At 45.1% G+C, this 16,771-nt stretch overlaps 1 protein-coding gene across 1 annotated transcript in view; it reads left to right on the forward strand.

The window, feature by feature from the left end:
* The first annotated feature begins 11,493 nt into the window (after positions 1 to 11,493).
* CMTM4 (CKLF like MARVEL transmembrane domain containing 4) overlaps positions 11,494 to 16,771 on the forward strand; it is a 109,779-nt gene continuing 104,501 nt past the window's right edge. Inside the window, exon 1 of the mRNA XM_058279893.2 lies at positions 11,494 to 11,877. Coding sequence (XP_058135876.1) covers positions 11,692 to 11,877 — 186 coding nt within the window. The 5' untranslated portion in view covers positions 11,494 to 11,691. The remainder of the gene's footprint in view (positions 11,878 to 16,771) is intronic.

The raw sequence follows: 16,771 nt of genomic DNA on the forward strand, positions 1-16,771 counted from the left end.
GGGACTCTCTTGTGAGGTGTGTATATGTTTATAGTAAATATATTTTGTTGGAGTGAGCCTTTTATCAATGTGTAATATCCTTTTTTGTCTTTTGTTGTCTTTTTTTTTGTAATCTTTTTTGACTCATACTTATTTTGTCTGACAATAATATAACTACTAAAGATCTCTTCTGATGATAGTTTGCATGGACTGTCTTTTTCCACTCTTTTACTTTCAACCTCCTTGAGTCTTTTTATCTAAAGTGAGTCTTTTATAGACAGCATATAGATGGATCAAGCTTTTTCATCCAGTATATGAATTTCTACCTTTTAATAGGGGAGTTTAATCCATTGACATTTAAGGTAATAACTGAAATGGAAGGGTTTACTTCTGCTATTTAGCTATTTATTTTGTGTATGTCTTGCATGTTTTTTGGTCCTTAATTGCTCCATTAGTGCCGTGTGTGTGTGTGTATACCATTTTGATTCCCTTCTTTCCTTTTCTCTATATTTTTTAGTTATTTTCCAGTGGCTACCTTTGTAATTGCAATTAACATTTTAAACTAATAACAGCCTAATTTAACTAGTATCAACCTAGTTTCAGTAGTATACAAACTCTATACTCCTATGTATTTCCTCCCTTCCCCTTTATATTGTTATTGTGTCATATTACATCTTTATATATTATATGTCCATAACATCAATTTAAAATGTTATTTCACACATTTGCTTGTTAAGTCATGGGGCTGGGGGGGGGGGGGTGGTTAGTTACAAACCAAAAGTACAATAATACAGGATTTTATGTTTCTCTATATAGTTATTTTTACCATTGTTCGACCCCGCAGCCATTTGAAGTAGCTGAGCAAAATCAGTAATCAGAGCACACGTCCTCAAATTTTGGTACAGGCTGCACCAGGAGGCCAGGCTGCAGTCCCTACTGCTCCCTGCCATCGGTTGGGAACCAGGCCATGGTAGCTGCTGCAGTGAGGGTGAAATTCTCCAATATTTATTGCAGTTTACCAGCCTCTTCATCCAGGTTGCAGTGTTCCATTATACTCCAGGGTTTCAAAATAGTTCATTCAAACAGTTCCTGCCAGTTCAATAGTTTTGGTGGAAAGACTGATTCCTGGATCTTCCTATTTTACCATCTTCCCACAGTTGTGGCCTAGCCTGAGTATTACAGGATGTGTAGGAGTTAATCCTTCTTTAGGGTTTCTGAGGATTAAATGAGTTATACGAAAACCACATAGAGCAGTCTGGCACCTAGAATGCACTATGTAAGTGTCATCTACTACCACCACCATTACTACCTTACCTTAATACTACTATGACTTGGGGCAGGTGCCCGCTTTTACACCAATCACTATCCAAGGAGTTGGGTATTAGCGTGAATAAGAGCGGTCCCTAGAACAAGGTGGGTGTATATTGTCTTAAAAGAAGGGGGAGGGATGCTGTGCAAACCACAATTATTAAACACCACAGTTCTTTTGTGAGCACCTCAAGGGCCCCAGCATGTGGTCCAATGCCTGGCACCTGGTGGGTAAGACATGAGTAAACATTTGATGCATGTTTGTTGTCTCCTGAGGCTTCCTGAGCTTTCCAGGGCTAGTTTAGCCAGTACCTGGCTCAGCATGGACACCCAGTACTGCAGGTAAGTGAAGGCAGTTCCCACATTTCCTTGTGGTCATACTTTCAGCCTTCTTAGAAAACCATTCTGCTTCCTATGCCATGGGATGTGTGAGAAGGTAGAGGGCAGCCAGGGAGAAGCAAGGCAGCGGGCTGAGCAGGTGAATCCTCCTCTGGATCATCAAGTACCAGTAGGGTTTGGAGGCACCACAAACTGAGGTCTCCTGGATAGTGGGAATCCACTGGAGCTCTTGTAAGGGTGCAGAGTGGATTGGCTTGGGATGTTCTTGGTCACAGGAACCAAAGGAATGTCAGCTGGAAAATCACAGCCAGCGCTATTTTTAGAGGAGACTTGGAGAGCATTTTTCAGCTGAAGGGACAAATTTTTTCTGAAGCAGCAGTTAACTCTAACCCCTGAATCGCTCTCACTTGGAATTCCACAGGCCCCAGCCCTTCTCTTCAGTCATGTGGGAACACTGGTGGAGGAGTCCTGTCAGCAGGGTCACATGTGTCTGCAGCAGGAGAAAGGGTTATCAGTTCCTTTCAAGCACAACAACGGATTTGTTGTTTGCTTTTAATCTATTATTCTAATCCTTCAGACAAAAGGAATTTATACTGGTACCCTTTTAAAGGGCTTTTAGAAGTAGAGTCATTTCAAACCAAGTTGTTAGTCTCAAAGCATGAAATATAACATTTTCTTGGGCGTTTGGTTCTTGCTTTAATATCGATAATTGTTAATGATGAACTTAATTGGTCTTACCATTATATACTTTATGCATGACATCTTCCACCTACCACTGTCTGTATTTTTATCTTTGAGTTAGAAGACTCTAGGTCTCCTGCTAATTACTGAGTTTATTAAAAACAGGAGATTAGGTCTGTTGTTTGGTTGAAGTTACAGGAAAAGCTGCACTCTTCCCCAACACTTGGCAGGAATTCACAGGGGAGAAACCCCAGTAAGAAATGAACTGCAACCCTTTCTCTCCATGATCAGGCACTGTCTCCAGGGGCAGAACATGTGGGTACCACCATTAGGGAAGGTGTTTTGCTCCCAGCCCTTCATGGAATTTAGAGTCTAAACTCCTGTGGGACAAATGCCTTCAGGTTGGGACTCTGATGAATCATAGTGGAGATGGACAATCCCGTGTGTAATACAGAAGGGGGCTTCAGGAAGGGATTCCCAGATTTGGAGGGATTGCCCTTGGAGTGACCGAGACTTGGGAAAAGGCCAAGCCTGATGGACAATCCCATGTGTAATATGGAAGGGGGCTTCAGTGAGGGATTCCCAGATTTGGAAGGATTGCCCTTGGAATGACCGAGACTTGGGAAAAGGCCAAACCTGATCCAGGTGAACTGGAGCATTCTGGGGAATAGCTCATATTTAGGGATGCTATAACCTGAGCATGGTTTGAAGAACTGACCAGCCAGGGGTATAGAGAAGAGGGCCAGTGATCAGCAACTTAGTACCCAAGCATTGTGTGGGGGTGAGAGAGGGTCCGGGAAGGAACCCAAGGCTCTAGAGCAGGAGTTCTTAACCTATTTTGTTCCATGGACCCCTTTGCCAGTTAGGTGAAAACCATGGGCCCCTTACTAAATCCACACTGTACTATGTATTATTTAATAAATATATCAGGGAAACAGATTGGCTCAACCAATTGGGCTCCCATCTACCATATGGGAGGTCCAGGGTTCGATGCCCAGGGCTTCCTGGTGAAGGCAAGCTGGCCCATGCAGGGAATGGCACCCCATGCAGAAATGCTGCCCTGTACAGGAGTGCCAGGTGAAGCAGAGAGCTGTGCAGCAAGATGACTCAACAAAAGACAAAGAGGAGAGAAAATAAGAAGATATAGTAGAACAGGGAGCAGAGGTGGTGCAAGAGAGTAATTACTTCCCACTCCGCAAGGTCCCAGAATCAGTTCCCGGAGCTGCCCAATGAGAATAAAAGCAGACACCGAAGAATACACAGAAAATGGACACAGAGAGCAGAAAACGGGGCAGGAGGGGGGGATAAATAAAAATAAATCTAAAAATAAATCACACCTGCACTAACACGTCCCACAAGAATGTTTTTGTTTTGTTTTGTTTAAGATATACAGACCACACAAAATGTTACATTAAAAAATATGAGATTCCCATATACCTCACTCCCCAAGAATAATGTTTTCTTGAATTTCAAATCAAGCTCTCAGACCCCTTGTTAAGAACCCCTGCTCTAGAGGCCCAATCCTGTCTGCTTGCATGTCTCTATGCCCTCTGGCTACTCCAAGCAACTCTTTGAGGGTGAGTTTGGGGACTGAGATGAGAATCAGCATTCTGGTTGCTGGCAGGGACTGTCTGGTAGCTATCAAGTAGCAACTGCTTTTTTTGTTTTTTTTTTTAAAGATTTATTTATTTCTCTCCCCTTCCCTCCCCATCCCGGTTGTCTGTTCTCTGTGTCTATTTCCTGTGTCGTCTTTGTCCGCTTCTGTTGTCAGCGGCAGGGTAATCTGTGTTTCTTTTTGTTGCGTCATCTTGTTGTGTCAGCTCTCCGTGTGCGTAGTGCCATTCCTGGGCAGGCTGCACTTTCCTTCCCGCTGGGCGGCTCTCCTTACGGGGCGCACTCCTTGCGCGTGGAGCTCCCCTACGCAGGGGACACCCCTGCATGGCAGGGCACTCCTCGCGCACATCAGCACTGCACATGGGCCAGCTCCACACGGGGCAAGGAGGCCCGGGGTTTGAACCATGGACCTCCCATGTGGTAGATGAATGCCCTAACCACTGGGCCAAGTCTGCCGCCAAGCAACTGGTTTATTCATCAGTCTCTTCTGAGTTTGGTTGCCTTTAGTTAGCCATGGATATGTGGACCAGATCATGGAAGCAAGAGACCTGTTTGAGGGCTGCCCACTTCTCTATCATGTTGCCCTCATTTTGTCTTTAGCATTCATAGATAACCAGAGACACAGCTATAGCCAGGGACTTATGATGTATTACAGTTAAAAGACTGAGGAAGGCACCATAATACCAGGTTTTGTCTACTATTTAAGGATCCACGTGGGATTCCCAGCAACACCCTCTGGAAATCTGTGAACTTCTGTTAAAAAAAACAGAAAAACTTTGAATCTGTCCCTGGAACTAAAAATAAACTTAGGCTAGTGTCCAGGAACAGGGAACAGTTAAGTACTGGAGGGGAGCCTTCACACTTGCATCCGCTCAATCCATCCCTCCCACTGAAGCCAGAACATCCTAAAAGGCAGGCCTCTCTGGGCCACTCTCCTGCTTGACACCCTTCTGTTTAGAGACCACCCTCTAACATAGTCCAGAAGGCTCTGCAGGGACTAGCCCAAAGCTACTTCTCCAGCTTCAGGTCTTGCCTGCCAAACCTCCCCTTGGACTCTGCTCTCCAGGCTTATCAGTGGGTCTTGGCTTATGCTTGTCTCTGAGCCTTTGCATATAGTATTCCTTCATCCCTCACCATCCCTTTTCCTGACTGCTATTCATATTTCAGACCCACAGAGTTGATTAAACACTTGTGCTAAAAATTCCCATACCGTCATGAACACCCTCCTCCCACAAACATCCAGCACATACTGTTGACTTGACTGGTTTCAGTACCTCTTCTTGTCCTGATTGGCAGGGACCCTCTGCCTTGTTCATCACTGATTCCCAAGTTCCATATTATGCTTTTGTTTTGTTAATTGTTTTAAATTTACCTTTTAGTTTTATCAAAATAGATATGCTCATAGTTGAGAGAATCAATTAGTTCTGCAAGGCCTGTAACCCCTATCCTATCTGCTCTCCAGAGGCAATGTTTCGAAGATTCTTTTAATGGATTATTATTTATTTTTTTTTTAAAGATTTATTTTTATTTTATTTAATTCCCCTCCCCTCCCCCGGTTGTCTGTTCTCTGTGTCTTTTTGCTGCGTCTTGTTTCTCTGTCCGCTTCTGTTGTCGTCAGTGGCACGGGAAGTGTGGGCGGCGCCATTCCTCGGCAGGCTGCTCCCTCCTTCGCGCTGGGCGGCTCTCCTTATGGGTGCACTCCTTGCGCGTGGGGCTCCCCTACGCGGGGGACACCCCTGCGTGGCAGGGCACTCCTTGCGCGCATCAGCACTGCACATGGGCCAGCTCCACACGGGTCAAGGAGGCCCGGGGTTTGAACCGCGGACCTCCCATGTGGTAGACGGACGCCCTAACCACTGGGCCAAAGTCCGTTTCCCTTAATGGATTATTTTTGTTCTGTTTTATTTTTTTTTAAGATTTATTTATTTCTCCCCTTTCCCCCATTTTCAGCTCTCTGTATTCATTCACTGTGTTCTTCTGTGTCTTCCTTTTTTTTTTTTTTTAAGATTTATTTATTTATCTCTCTCCCCTTCCCCCCCCCCACCCTGGTTGTCTGTTCTCTGTGTCTATTTGCTGCATCTTCTTGGTCTGCTTCTGTTGTCAGCGGCACAGAAATCTGTGTTTCTTTTAGTTGCATCATCTTGTTGTGTCAGCTCTCCGTGTGTGCTGCGCCATTCCTGGGCAGGCTGCACTTTCTTTTGCGCTGGGCGGCTTTCCTTACAGGGTGCACTCCTTGCGTGTGGGGCTCCCCTACGCTGGGGACACCCCTGCGTGGCAGGGCACTCCTTGCGCGCATCAGCACTGTGCATGGGCCAGCTCCACGGAGGTCAAGGAGGCCCGGGGTTTGAACCGCGGACCTTCCATATGGTAGACGGCCGCCCCAACCACTGGGCCAAGTCCGCCGCCTTCTGTGTCTTCTTATATTCTCATTAGGCAGCTCCAGGACTGATCCTGGGACATTTTGGAGTGGGAGAGAAGTGCTCATTCTCTTGTGCCACCTTGCTCCCTGGTCTGCTGCATCTCTTATTGTCTCTTCTCTGTGTTTCTTTTTGTTGCATCATCTTGATATGTCAGCTTTCTGTGTGGGCCAGCTCTCTGCTCAGGCAGGCCAGCTTGTTCACCAGGAGGCCCTAGGTATCAAACCCTGGACCTCCTATATGGTAGATGGGAGCCCAATTGCTTGAGCCGTATCTGCTTCCCTGTTCTTACTGTTATATTTCTAGTTGCATTTATTGCTAGTTCTTGCCTTTTCAGTTTTAAGCATTATCCATTGCTCTTCCAAAATGGATTCTGAGTATTTCGGTCTCTTGCACATCCTTCCCCTTTCCCGGCTACACATACGCACACATCCCGTCACCCCATCCTGTTCTCCTAATGTGGTTATGTGCTTTTGGTTAGAGCACCACCCATTGTTTACACTGTTTTGATTATGCAAATGTTTTTCACAGCTGTGTGGTTTACCATGCTTCTATACATCATTTTCTTTTTCCTGTAGTTAATAATTATGAATATTTGTCTAGTTTTTTATGCATTTGTCAGTAACTTACCTTAAAACTTTCCCAAACTTTATCTTTCTTTTATATGATTAAACACATTTTTAATTTCATCATGAAGAAGTCACTCTTGAAGCCTCTGGCTGCTCCATTCTGGGCTGGTTGGCCCGAACCCTGCTGCACAGGGACCTCTCCACCCCTTTATCCTCGGGACCTCTGTCACCTCTCTTATGCGTTTTTTTTTTTTAAGATTATTATTATTATTTATTTCTCTTCCCTTCCCCTCCTGCCCCCCCCCCCCCCCCCCGCCCAGTTGACTGCTCTCTATGTCTCATTTGCTGTATGTTCTGTGTCCGCTTGTATTCTTGTCAGTGGCACCGGGAATCTGTGTCTCTTTGTTGCATCATCTTGCTGCATCAGCTCTACATGTGTATGGTGCCACTCCTGGGCAGGCTGTGCTTTTTTTGTGCTGGGTGGCTCTCCTTATGGGTGCACTCCTTGCACTTGGGGCTCCCCTACATGGGGGGCACCCCTGCATGGCATGGCACTCCTTGCGCACATCGGCACTGTGTGTGGGCCAGCTCATCACATGGGTCAGGAGGCCCTGGGGTTTGCACCCTGGACCTCCCATGTGGTAGGCGGATGTTCTATCTGTTGAGCCAAATCCACTTCTCTCATGCTTTCTTTTAACCTCATATCTGATTTATACTTTGACTGGAACCAGATTTCTAGCTGGGGATTTAATTTTTCCTCAAGAAGTTGAAGGATTTGCTGTACTCTGTTACAGCTTCCAAAGTTACAGTGGAGAAATCTGATGCCACTCTGATTCCTGAACCTTTAAATGAACCTTTTACCTTTCTGGAACCTTGAGGCTCTTCTCTTTGCCCCACTGGTCTGATGTGTCTGGGTATGAGTCTATTGTCATTCACTGTGCTGCGCCCTGGTGGGCCCTTTAAATCCTGAACTATTGTCCTTTGGTTCTGGGAAAGGTTATTGAATTTTTATTTTATGTTTTCTTCTATTTTATCTGTTCTAACTTTATGGAAGATTTATTGTTCTATTATTCCCTTGAACTGTTCCTCTGAGTTTCTTATATTTGTTTCTTATTTTTCCATCTCTTCATCTTTTACTCTATTTCCTGTGAGATTTTTTCATTTAATTTTTTCATATTTTGCTTTCATATTATTTAATATCCAAGGGTTATATGTACATATTTGTGGTAAAATATACATAACCTAAAAGTTACCATTTTAACCATTTTTTAAGTGTACAATTCAGTGGCATTAAGTACTCTCACAATATTGTACCCTTTTTTTTTTTTTTAAAGATTTTTTATTTATTTCTCTCCCCTTCCCCCTTCCCCCATTCGCTGTGTGTTCTTCTGTGACCGCATCTATCCTTATCAGTGGCACTGGGAATCTGTGTTTCTTTTTGTTGTGTCATCTTGTTGTGTCAGCTCTCTGTGTGTGGGGCGCCATTCTTGGACGGGCTGCACTTTCTTTTACACTGGGTGGCTCTCCTTATGGGGTGCACTCCTTGCGCGTGGGGCTCCCCTATGTGGGGGACACCCCTGCGTGGCACAGCACTCCTTGTGTGCATCAGCACTGCACATGGGCCAGCTCCACACGGGTCAAGGAGACCCAGGGTTTGAACCATGGCCCTTCCATGTGGTTGGCGGATGCCCTATCCATTGGGCCAAGTCCGCTTCCCGTGTACCCTTCTTTTTGTATCACCACTATCTAGCTCCAGAATTTTTCCATCACAGGAACAGAAACCTGTTCTTATTAAGGAGTCACTCCTTGTCCCACTACACCCACCCCCTGGTAGATATGCTTATTCTGAACATTTCATATAAATGGAATCATACAATGTGTCTTTTTGTGTCTGGCTTCTTAGCATGTTTTTAAGGTTCATCCATGTTGTAGCATGTATGAGCACTTCAGTCCTCTTTATGGCTGATTAATATTCCCTTCTACAGATATACCCCATTTGGTTTATCCATTCATCTGTTGATGGACATTTGGGTTGTTTCCACCATTTGGCTATTGTGAATAATTAATGCTGCTATGAATATTTGTGTCCGAATATTTGAGTGCCTGTTTTCATTTCTTTTGGGTATATACCTAGGAGTGGAATTGCCAGGTTATATGGTAATTCTCTGTTTAACTTTTTAAGGAGCCACCAAACCGTTTTCCATCACAGCTACACCATTTTTACATCCTCATCAGCAATGTATGAGGATTCCAATTTTCCACATCCTTACCAACACTTATGTCCTATTTTTAAAAGATTTTTGATAATAGACTTCCTAGTGGGTATGAAGTGGTATCTCACTGCATTTTTTTTTCACTGCACTTTTGATTATTATTTCTCTAATGTCTGAGCATCTTTTCATGTGGTTGTCTAAGGGTTATTTTTTTCTCTGAATCTCTCCTTTTTGTAGCACTTTGTTCTCATTTTATGGTTACAATATTTTTTCATTTCTCTGGAAAATATTAATGATATACTACATATAGAATGATATATAATAGTCTATATGTACATAAACACAGGTATACAAACATATATTGTAAATATTTAATGACATCTTTTTTGCTTATTTCCTTTAGGTTACTCTTTTCTATTTTGGCCCATATCATATTAGAGGACTTTCTTAAATGTTTGGTGACACTTAGCTGTCCTTTCATATTTCAAACTGGGACTCTAATAAGCTCATTGGAAGTTCTGTGCCTGAAGGTGAGATTTCTCAACTGTGGGATTCAGTGTAGGGTAGTCTAGCTGGGCTCTATCTTGAGGAACTTCAATTGTCAGGATCTTTAGGTCTTTCTCCTTGGGCCACTCACATTCCTTTCTAGGTGGTCTTGGCTCCCATATTCTAGGAAAAGAAATCTGAGGTCTCAATATTTAGTAGGCAAACTTTCACTTAATCCACCCACATTTTCATTATTGTTCCTCTGCTCTCAACTATGCCTAGTGATCTTCAGTGACCAGACTCTTTTTTACTTTCTGCAGAGAATAAACTCGAGTCTAATGCTAGGATGGGGGTGGGGGTGGGGTAGCCTACAGTGTGGGAGGGGATTCCGGGATCCAGTTGCTTCTTGAGCATACTTCCAATCAATGCTCTTGTTTTTCATTCCTGCCTTTACTCACACTTCTAGATGTACTTGATACTGCCCATTTCTGAGTCTTGAATTTTGTGAATATAACCTGGACTGCATTTCAGCCTCTCCCACTGCAGTTATGGGTTTAGCTTACTTGGATCTCCTAAGTCAGTTACCACTTGCCATCTGCTTTCCAGCTTCCAACATTTTGTTCCTGTTCTGTGTCCCCAGAAAGTTTAATGTCCTTAAAAAAAAAAAAAAAAAAATCCCTGTTAACTGTCATTTCATTGGAGTTTGGAGAGAAAGTAGAGGCCAGAGCCTTCCTCCAGCCATTTGACCTTTAACTGGAAGTCTGGCCCCAGTTCCTAGCATACTGCTTACACACGGTAAATGCCCAATAAATATTTTCTGGTAGAATAAAGTATTAGTGCCATTGTCTTTCCCCTCTTTGGTAACCAAATGGTGAGAGGCCCTTTAAATTGAAATCTCCGTGGTTATGTTATTTACCACATCTCAGCTTCCAGTTCACAAGCCCACTGAACTATATATTAGTCAACATTTTATAGTGAAAAAAGTTGGAACCTAGGTACTAGGAACCACCAATTCACGTGACCTTGGACAAGCCATTTCTGCTCTTAGTCCCTTCTGTAAAATGGGAATAATAATAATACCTTCTTCAAGTGCCTTGCTCAGGGCCTAAAGCTTGAGAAAATTCTATTTGTGGTGTGCAAGGGCTTCAACATCAAAGCAACAATTCTTAGAAAGTCAGTGTTTTATTTCAGCTTAAAATTAGCCTTCACACTTGAATTGCAAATTGGGCCCTAATTAATGCCCTTCAGCGCAAAATCTCTGTTTCACCCGACTTGATGCTTAGACAGAAATGGCAGAACCTTTTTAGCTAAAAGAGGAAACTAGTATTAATCACCAAGGGTCACTGTGTGTCAGCCCCCTCTCCTGGTCAGGCTGGTGGATTCTGAACTTTGGACGCTACTGATAAATATTTACAGTGTGTCTGTCATGCAGACCCTGTAGTAAGCAACTCCCCCCCCCCCTCCCCCACTGTATCCCTGCCCCACTCCTGCCTGGGCCCAACCTCAGAACTGGATTGTCGCGAGGTACCCGTGTAGGAACTGGATGCTAATCCCAGTCAGTCAGCCTCCAAGGAACTCGAGGCAGCACTCGAGCAACCAACTCCCTGTCTCCTAGGTACTTCCCTTCAGCACCCCCCTTCCTTCTGGGTCCCACTCACCCTCGCCACCAAGACCCGCGACCACGCTCGGCGCAGGTGAGGGCGGGGCCTGGGGCGGGGTGGGGGGGCGGCGCTCCCCGCCCCCCGGGGCCGCGCGGCGCAGCCCCGCCACCTCCACCTCGCCAGGCAGCGGGCGCTCGCTCCTCCCCCTCCCGGCCCGCCGCGCCGCCCCCGCCTCTTTCCCTCCTGGCCGGCTCCCGCCTCCCTGCCTTCCGCTGCCGAGGCGGCGGGAGCCGAGCCCGAGCCAGCCGAGCCCGAGCCGACCGAGCCACGGCCACAGGCTTGCGGCGGGCGCAGAGGAGGCGGCTGCGGGGCGGGCGGCGGGCGGTCAGTCAGGCGGCGGCGGCGATGCCGGGACCCCGCTGAGCCCGCCCGCTCCTGGCGCCGGGAGCCCGCCGCCGCGAGGCGGCCCGAGGCGGGCGACAGCATGCGGAGCGGCGAGGAGCTGGACGGCTTCGAGGGCGAGGCCTCGAGCACCTCCATGATCTCGGGCGCCAGCAGCCCGTACCAGCCCACCACCGAGCCGGTGAGCCAGCGCCGCGGGCTGGCCGGCCTGCGCTGCGACCCCGACTACCTGCGCAGCGCGCTCGGCCGCCTCAAGGTCGCCCAAGTGGTAGGTGCCGGGCGGGGCCCCAGGTGCCGGGCGGGAGGCCTAGCCGCGCGCCGTCCCTCCCAGCTCCGGCTTCGGGGGCGCAGGCCCGGCGGGCCTCCACCACGCACCCGCCTCCCGGGGCCAGACCCCTGCTCCTCGCACCCCTTCTTCCTCCCAGAGTCCGCGGGCGCCCTCCCCCTCTGCGATGGGGACCCCGCCCCTGGCCGCAGCCTGCTAGCTCCCCAGAGCCTCAGGTGTGCGCCTCCTACCTGAACACCTGCCCCTGGGCCTGCCTGTCCACCCTCGCCTTCCCTAATCGAGGGCCTGTTTTATTATGGGGCTTGGTGATGCACGGAGCCTGGCGCGGGGCTGGTGCTGTCCCCAGGGCACTGAAGGTTTTAGCAACTTGAGGCAGTTTTCAGGCTGCACAACCTCCCCCCCTCTCCCCCCCTTCCAGATGGCCCTCGTCTGTCTCTGCCTCCACCACCGGGAACTGGGTGTTGTTTCCAACCTAGCGCCTAGAAAAGTGCGGGGCATATGGTAGACACCCAGTAAAGATTTGTGGAATGGAGGAATGTAACCCAGATGCAGTGGGGGAGGCCAGCTCTGCCCACGAAGTTTATACTGCAGAATTTTGATTCCTCCTAATTAACCTAAAGACAGAACAGGCACCCTTCACCCCACTGCCCCAGCACAGTGGCTGGCACTGCCCAATTGGTACCCAGAGTTAAATCACTCTGGGAGGGCAGCCAGTGTTGGAGGTATTAGAAACAGAGAACGTTCTGTTGGACTTGTCCATAGTAGAGCTCATTTCTCAGGGCCTGTCAGCACAGCCCCTGTCTTGTGGTTTTGTAATAGGCCTTTCTGGGCAGTTGCTTTTCTCTGTTGTGGACAGGGCATGTTCTGGCTCAGAAAAAAAACTGTGTGCCCCCTATGTTCGCAGTCCTAGGTAGGCCTTCCTCCGAGGCCTGAAAACAAAACTTTATATACACTTAGCAGCCAGAGAAGCCATTTGTGCTGAGCTGCAATGTATGTACATTTTGTTTCTTCCAAACTTTGGTCATCTTGTGCTTACTTAAATGCACAGATGAACATTCCTTGGGAATAATATAATGTGTCGACATTCTTTAAATAAAGGTCTCAATGTTTGTAACTCGCAGAATCATAAACTCTGTTCTCTCTCTCCTGAGTGAAAGGCTTGTTCTGCTGATTACTGGAGGATAGTTTTGAAGGACTCTAAGGAAAGACAAATGGAGCTGGTTATCCCTCCGTAGAATTTAAAACTGACCTTTTGCAGTAAGCTGGAATGCTTTCACATATGTATTGGTTCAGCAGTTAGTCATTGCTGTTAGCAAAAAGAATGGGGGAGAGGGGCCCAGGTGGAATACAGGACGCCCAGTAAACTTGCCTTTTAAAAGTAAATATTATAGAACTTGGCACTGGTAAAGATGAAACAACTTGTCATGCAGAGGATTGAAATACAGTAGTTTGTTCCAAGTATTATCACCTCATTGCTGGGACTTTGTCATGTAAGGTCATGGATGGAAGCCAGTGGTTTTTATTCTTGCCTTTTGGTAAGGTACTGTTTTGTTGTTGAGCTTTACTTTTGTTGTTGAAAGAACTTTTGGGCCCCACTCCTAAGATCTCGCCTGACTGCCAGTTGTCTAATCTCTAGAATTTGAAAAATGAGAGGTTATGCATGGGTGAGAGAAGAAAAGGGACCTGATTGAAGGGTATAGCAATGTTGCCAACAGTTTTCCACGTACTTGGCTTTACAGCCTTGATAAAAATCAGGGGCTTTAAGGGGACATCTCCCTGCTCCCGCCCCCGGAAAACTCCAAGAAATTGGTTTCTAAATTTAAACTGGAAAAGAAAACAAGTTGTTATAAAATGTTCTCAGAGGTTAGAAAGTTCAAAATCCCATCAAGAAATATGGATATTTCTAATTCTCATTCTTTACTTTTTGAGAAAAATTTGACATTTTAAAAATTTGAGTTTTTAAAAGGATTTTTTGCGTGTGATTTGTGGCCTGTTACAACCTGTAGATAGATCCTTGCTATCAAAATGTGTTCCATAGACCAGCAGCCTCACCAAGTTCTGAGTGCTTCTTAGAAATGCTTCACCCCAGACCTTCTGAATCATAATAGGCATTGTAACAGAGTTCTCCAGGTGATTCACACGTACGTTAAAATTTAAGAAGTACAGCCCTGTAGGTTTTTGTGCTAAAGATCTCACAAGGGTGCTAGCCATCAGCTCTCAGAACCACTTAATAATCTTCTCAAGGATGAGATTTTTCTGTAAAAGGAGCCTGTACCTCCCTCAAAGGATTAAAATGATGAGATGGCATGTAAAAATTAACATCTAGCTTATTAAGTACTTAACTGATGTGTATTAACTGTTAGTTATCACTGTTACTAATTAATATTCCCTGTCTCTAAAGTAATTTGATTATTATTATTAATATATATTTAAATTAAATATATGTATTAAATATATATATTTAAATTATTAATATATATATTTAAATTAAAGATCTTTGCTTCCTAGTGGTTTAAAAGTTAAATTGATATTTTAAATGGGATGTTACTTGATAGTAAAACAAATCTGAAATATTATGAAAATTAATCAGTGCAATTGCATGGATTATCTTTATAAAGTGAAACCTATGCCTGTCTCTTCCTTGGGAGAATGTCTCCTGTGGTTATAGCAAACAATAAGAATGCGTTCTTTTGTGGAAATGGGTTAGTTTAAACTATAGATTTAAATTAGCTTCTTACTCATGAGTGTAAATTCCATGAGAGCTTGTTGGTTTTTAGCTTTCAGACATCATTTTATGAAATAGTTAATGTAAGTCTTTTGGTCTGAGAACTCTAGGGTTTTTTAATTTTATTTTTTAATTCATTTTTTAAAAATATTACATTCAAAAAATATGAGGTCCCAATTCACCCCCTACCGCCCCCACCCCACCACTCCCCCGACTACTCCCCCCACAGCAAACTCTCCCCCATCATCATGACACATCCATTGCATTTGGTAAATACATCTCTGGGCATCGCTGCTCTTCATGGTCAGTGGGAAAACTTTAGGGTTTTAATTTTTTTTTGTTTTGTTTTTTTAGAAGGTACTGGAGATTGAACCCAGGACCTTGTCCATGCAAGGCAGGAGCTCAACCACTGAGCTATACCTGCTCCCCATGAGAAATATAGGTTTTTATTGTTATTTTTATGAGCTTGGTTGAAAGCAGAGTTTTGCTATTGGGGTGAAGTGTGGGGGATACTATCATGTATACTATGATATAAGGACATTGTCAGAAGGGGACAGGCCTTGGATTGGATAAGACTTTCTGAACAACAACACAGTAATTATAATAGCAACCATCATTTAGTGTGTGTGTTACTACTTTTGTCACTTTATGGATGAGGAAATTGAGCCACAGAAACTGTAAGTCATTCAGGGTCACTTGGCTGGTAGGTGGTGGAGCTAAGATTTGACCCCAGGCATTCTGGTTTCAGTGTGCTCTTTACTGCCTCCGGAATGCATCATTTTGAGTTGTTGCACCTAGTGGTACAGGAGATCCTGAGCCCAAAAAAGTGTCTGTGCTCTTTGCGCAGCCAGGTATTCATGTGGGTGAGTTTTTACACACTGAGACGACAGGATCACGAGGGTTTCCATTTCTCCATGCATGTGCAGTGTTCCTAGGTGGGCAGCTTCTTAGTGGACCTGCCTACTTGCTTGTGGTGCAGGGGAGGGCAGGCCTTCTCAAAGTGTCAGGAGCAGAATCAGCGTTTCAGTTCAGAAAGGGCCCTTCGGGGAGTTCCTGTTGCTTCAGATCCCTTCCTTAAACGCCTCCCATGACCTTCTGACATTGCCTTTGTTCTGGAATTTTTATAGCATAAAGCTGAGTAATTGGAGATGATTTTAGGATTCAGATGTTAGTTCTGCCGATCTTGAAATCCCTTAACCCGAAATCTCTTAACCCTCATCCGGGCCTCCTCAATGGTGGAATATAGGCGGAAATGACAGCGTTTTTTATAGGAATTGTAATTAAGGGGTTAATGTGCATTCTTAGATAACTTACAGTTAGAGTATTTGCATTTCAGCGTTGGGTAATGACCTATCTTTTATTTGTTGGAAACCTTGTCAGTTTTTCATCTCCAGCCAGCCAACAGACAGTCCCTGACGGACTGTCTCGCTGGGGATGTGCTGGGGCGGGCTGAGGACATGCATTTGTTGGTAGGTGGGGTAGGGGGCTTCACAGCATTGGATTCTCAGATCCATTCTAAAAGAAGCCACTCTGGCTTCTTGTAAGTCCTGTGTGCCCTTAGGAGGAATATTACCTTACCTTTGGGAGTTGTTTTTCTGGTCAGGAATCAAGTAAATCCTAGCAGAAAAGTTATACCTACTCTTTAAGTTTTTATGATGATCAAAAATAGTAAAATTATCGTCCAAGACCTTGGCAAAGGGATTGAGTGTTTTACAAATTGCCCTATTATACCATGACCCATCGAGTCACCATTTTTTAGAGGCAGTGTGGGGGGGGGAGGTTTAAGGACATGGACTTTCTACCTCTTGTCATGAGACCTTTAGAAAGTTGCTTGTTCACGGCAGTCCACAAGCAGGTCTTCTCACTTGTAAGTGAAGATAATGATAATACTATCTGTTTCATACATTGCTCCTGAGAATTAAATAAACCTATCTGCACAATCTGTAGCACAGTGTCTCACATACCAAACTGTCAAAACCTGTTTAACAGTGTAGAATATCTCTAGAATGATGCAATTTGCGGAACTGAGGCCAGGGTAGCAGGGAGACTTTTCACTGTATAACTTTTCATACCTTTCGAATTTTATACAAAATGCAGGTGTCTTCTACTCAAAAATAACTAAAACATTAGCTTGTTATTAGCTCTATCTTA

This window comes from Dasypus novemcinctus, chromosome 18 (assembly GCF_030445035.2).
Source record: "Dasypus novemcinctus isolate mDasNov1 chromosome 18, mDasNov1.1.hap2, whole genome shotgun sequence".
NCBI lineage: Eukaryota > Metazoa > Chordata > Mammalia > Cingulata > Dasypodidae > Dasypus > Dasypus novemcinctus.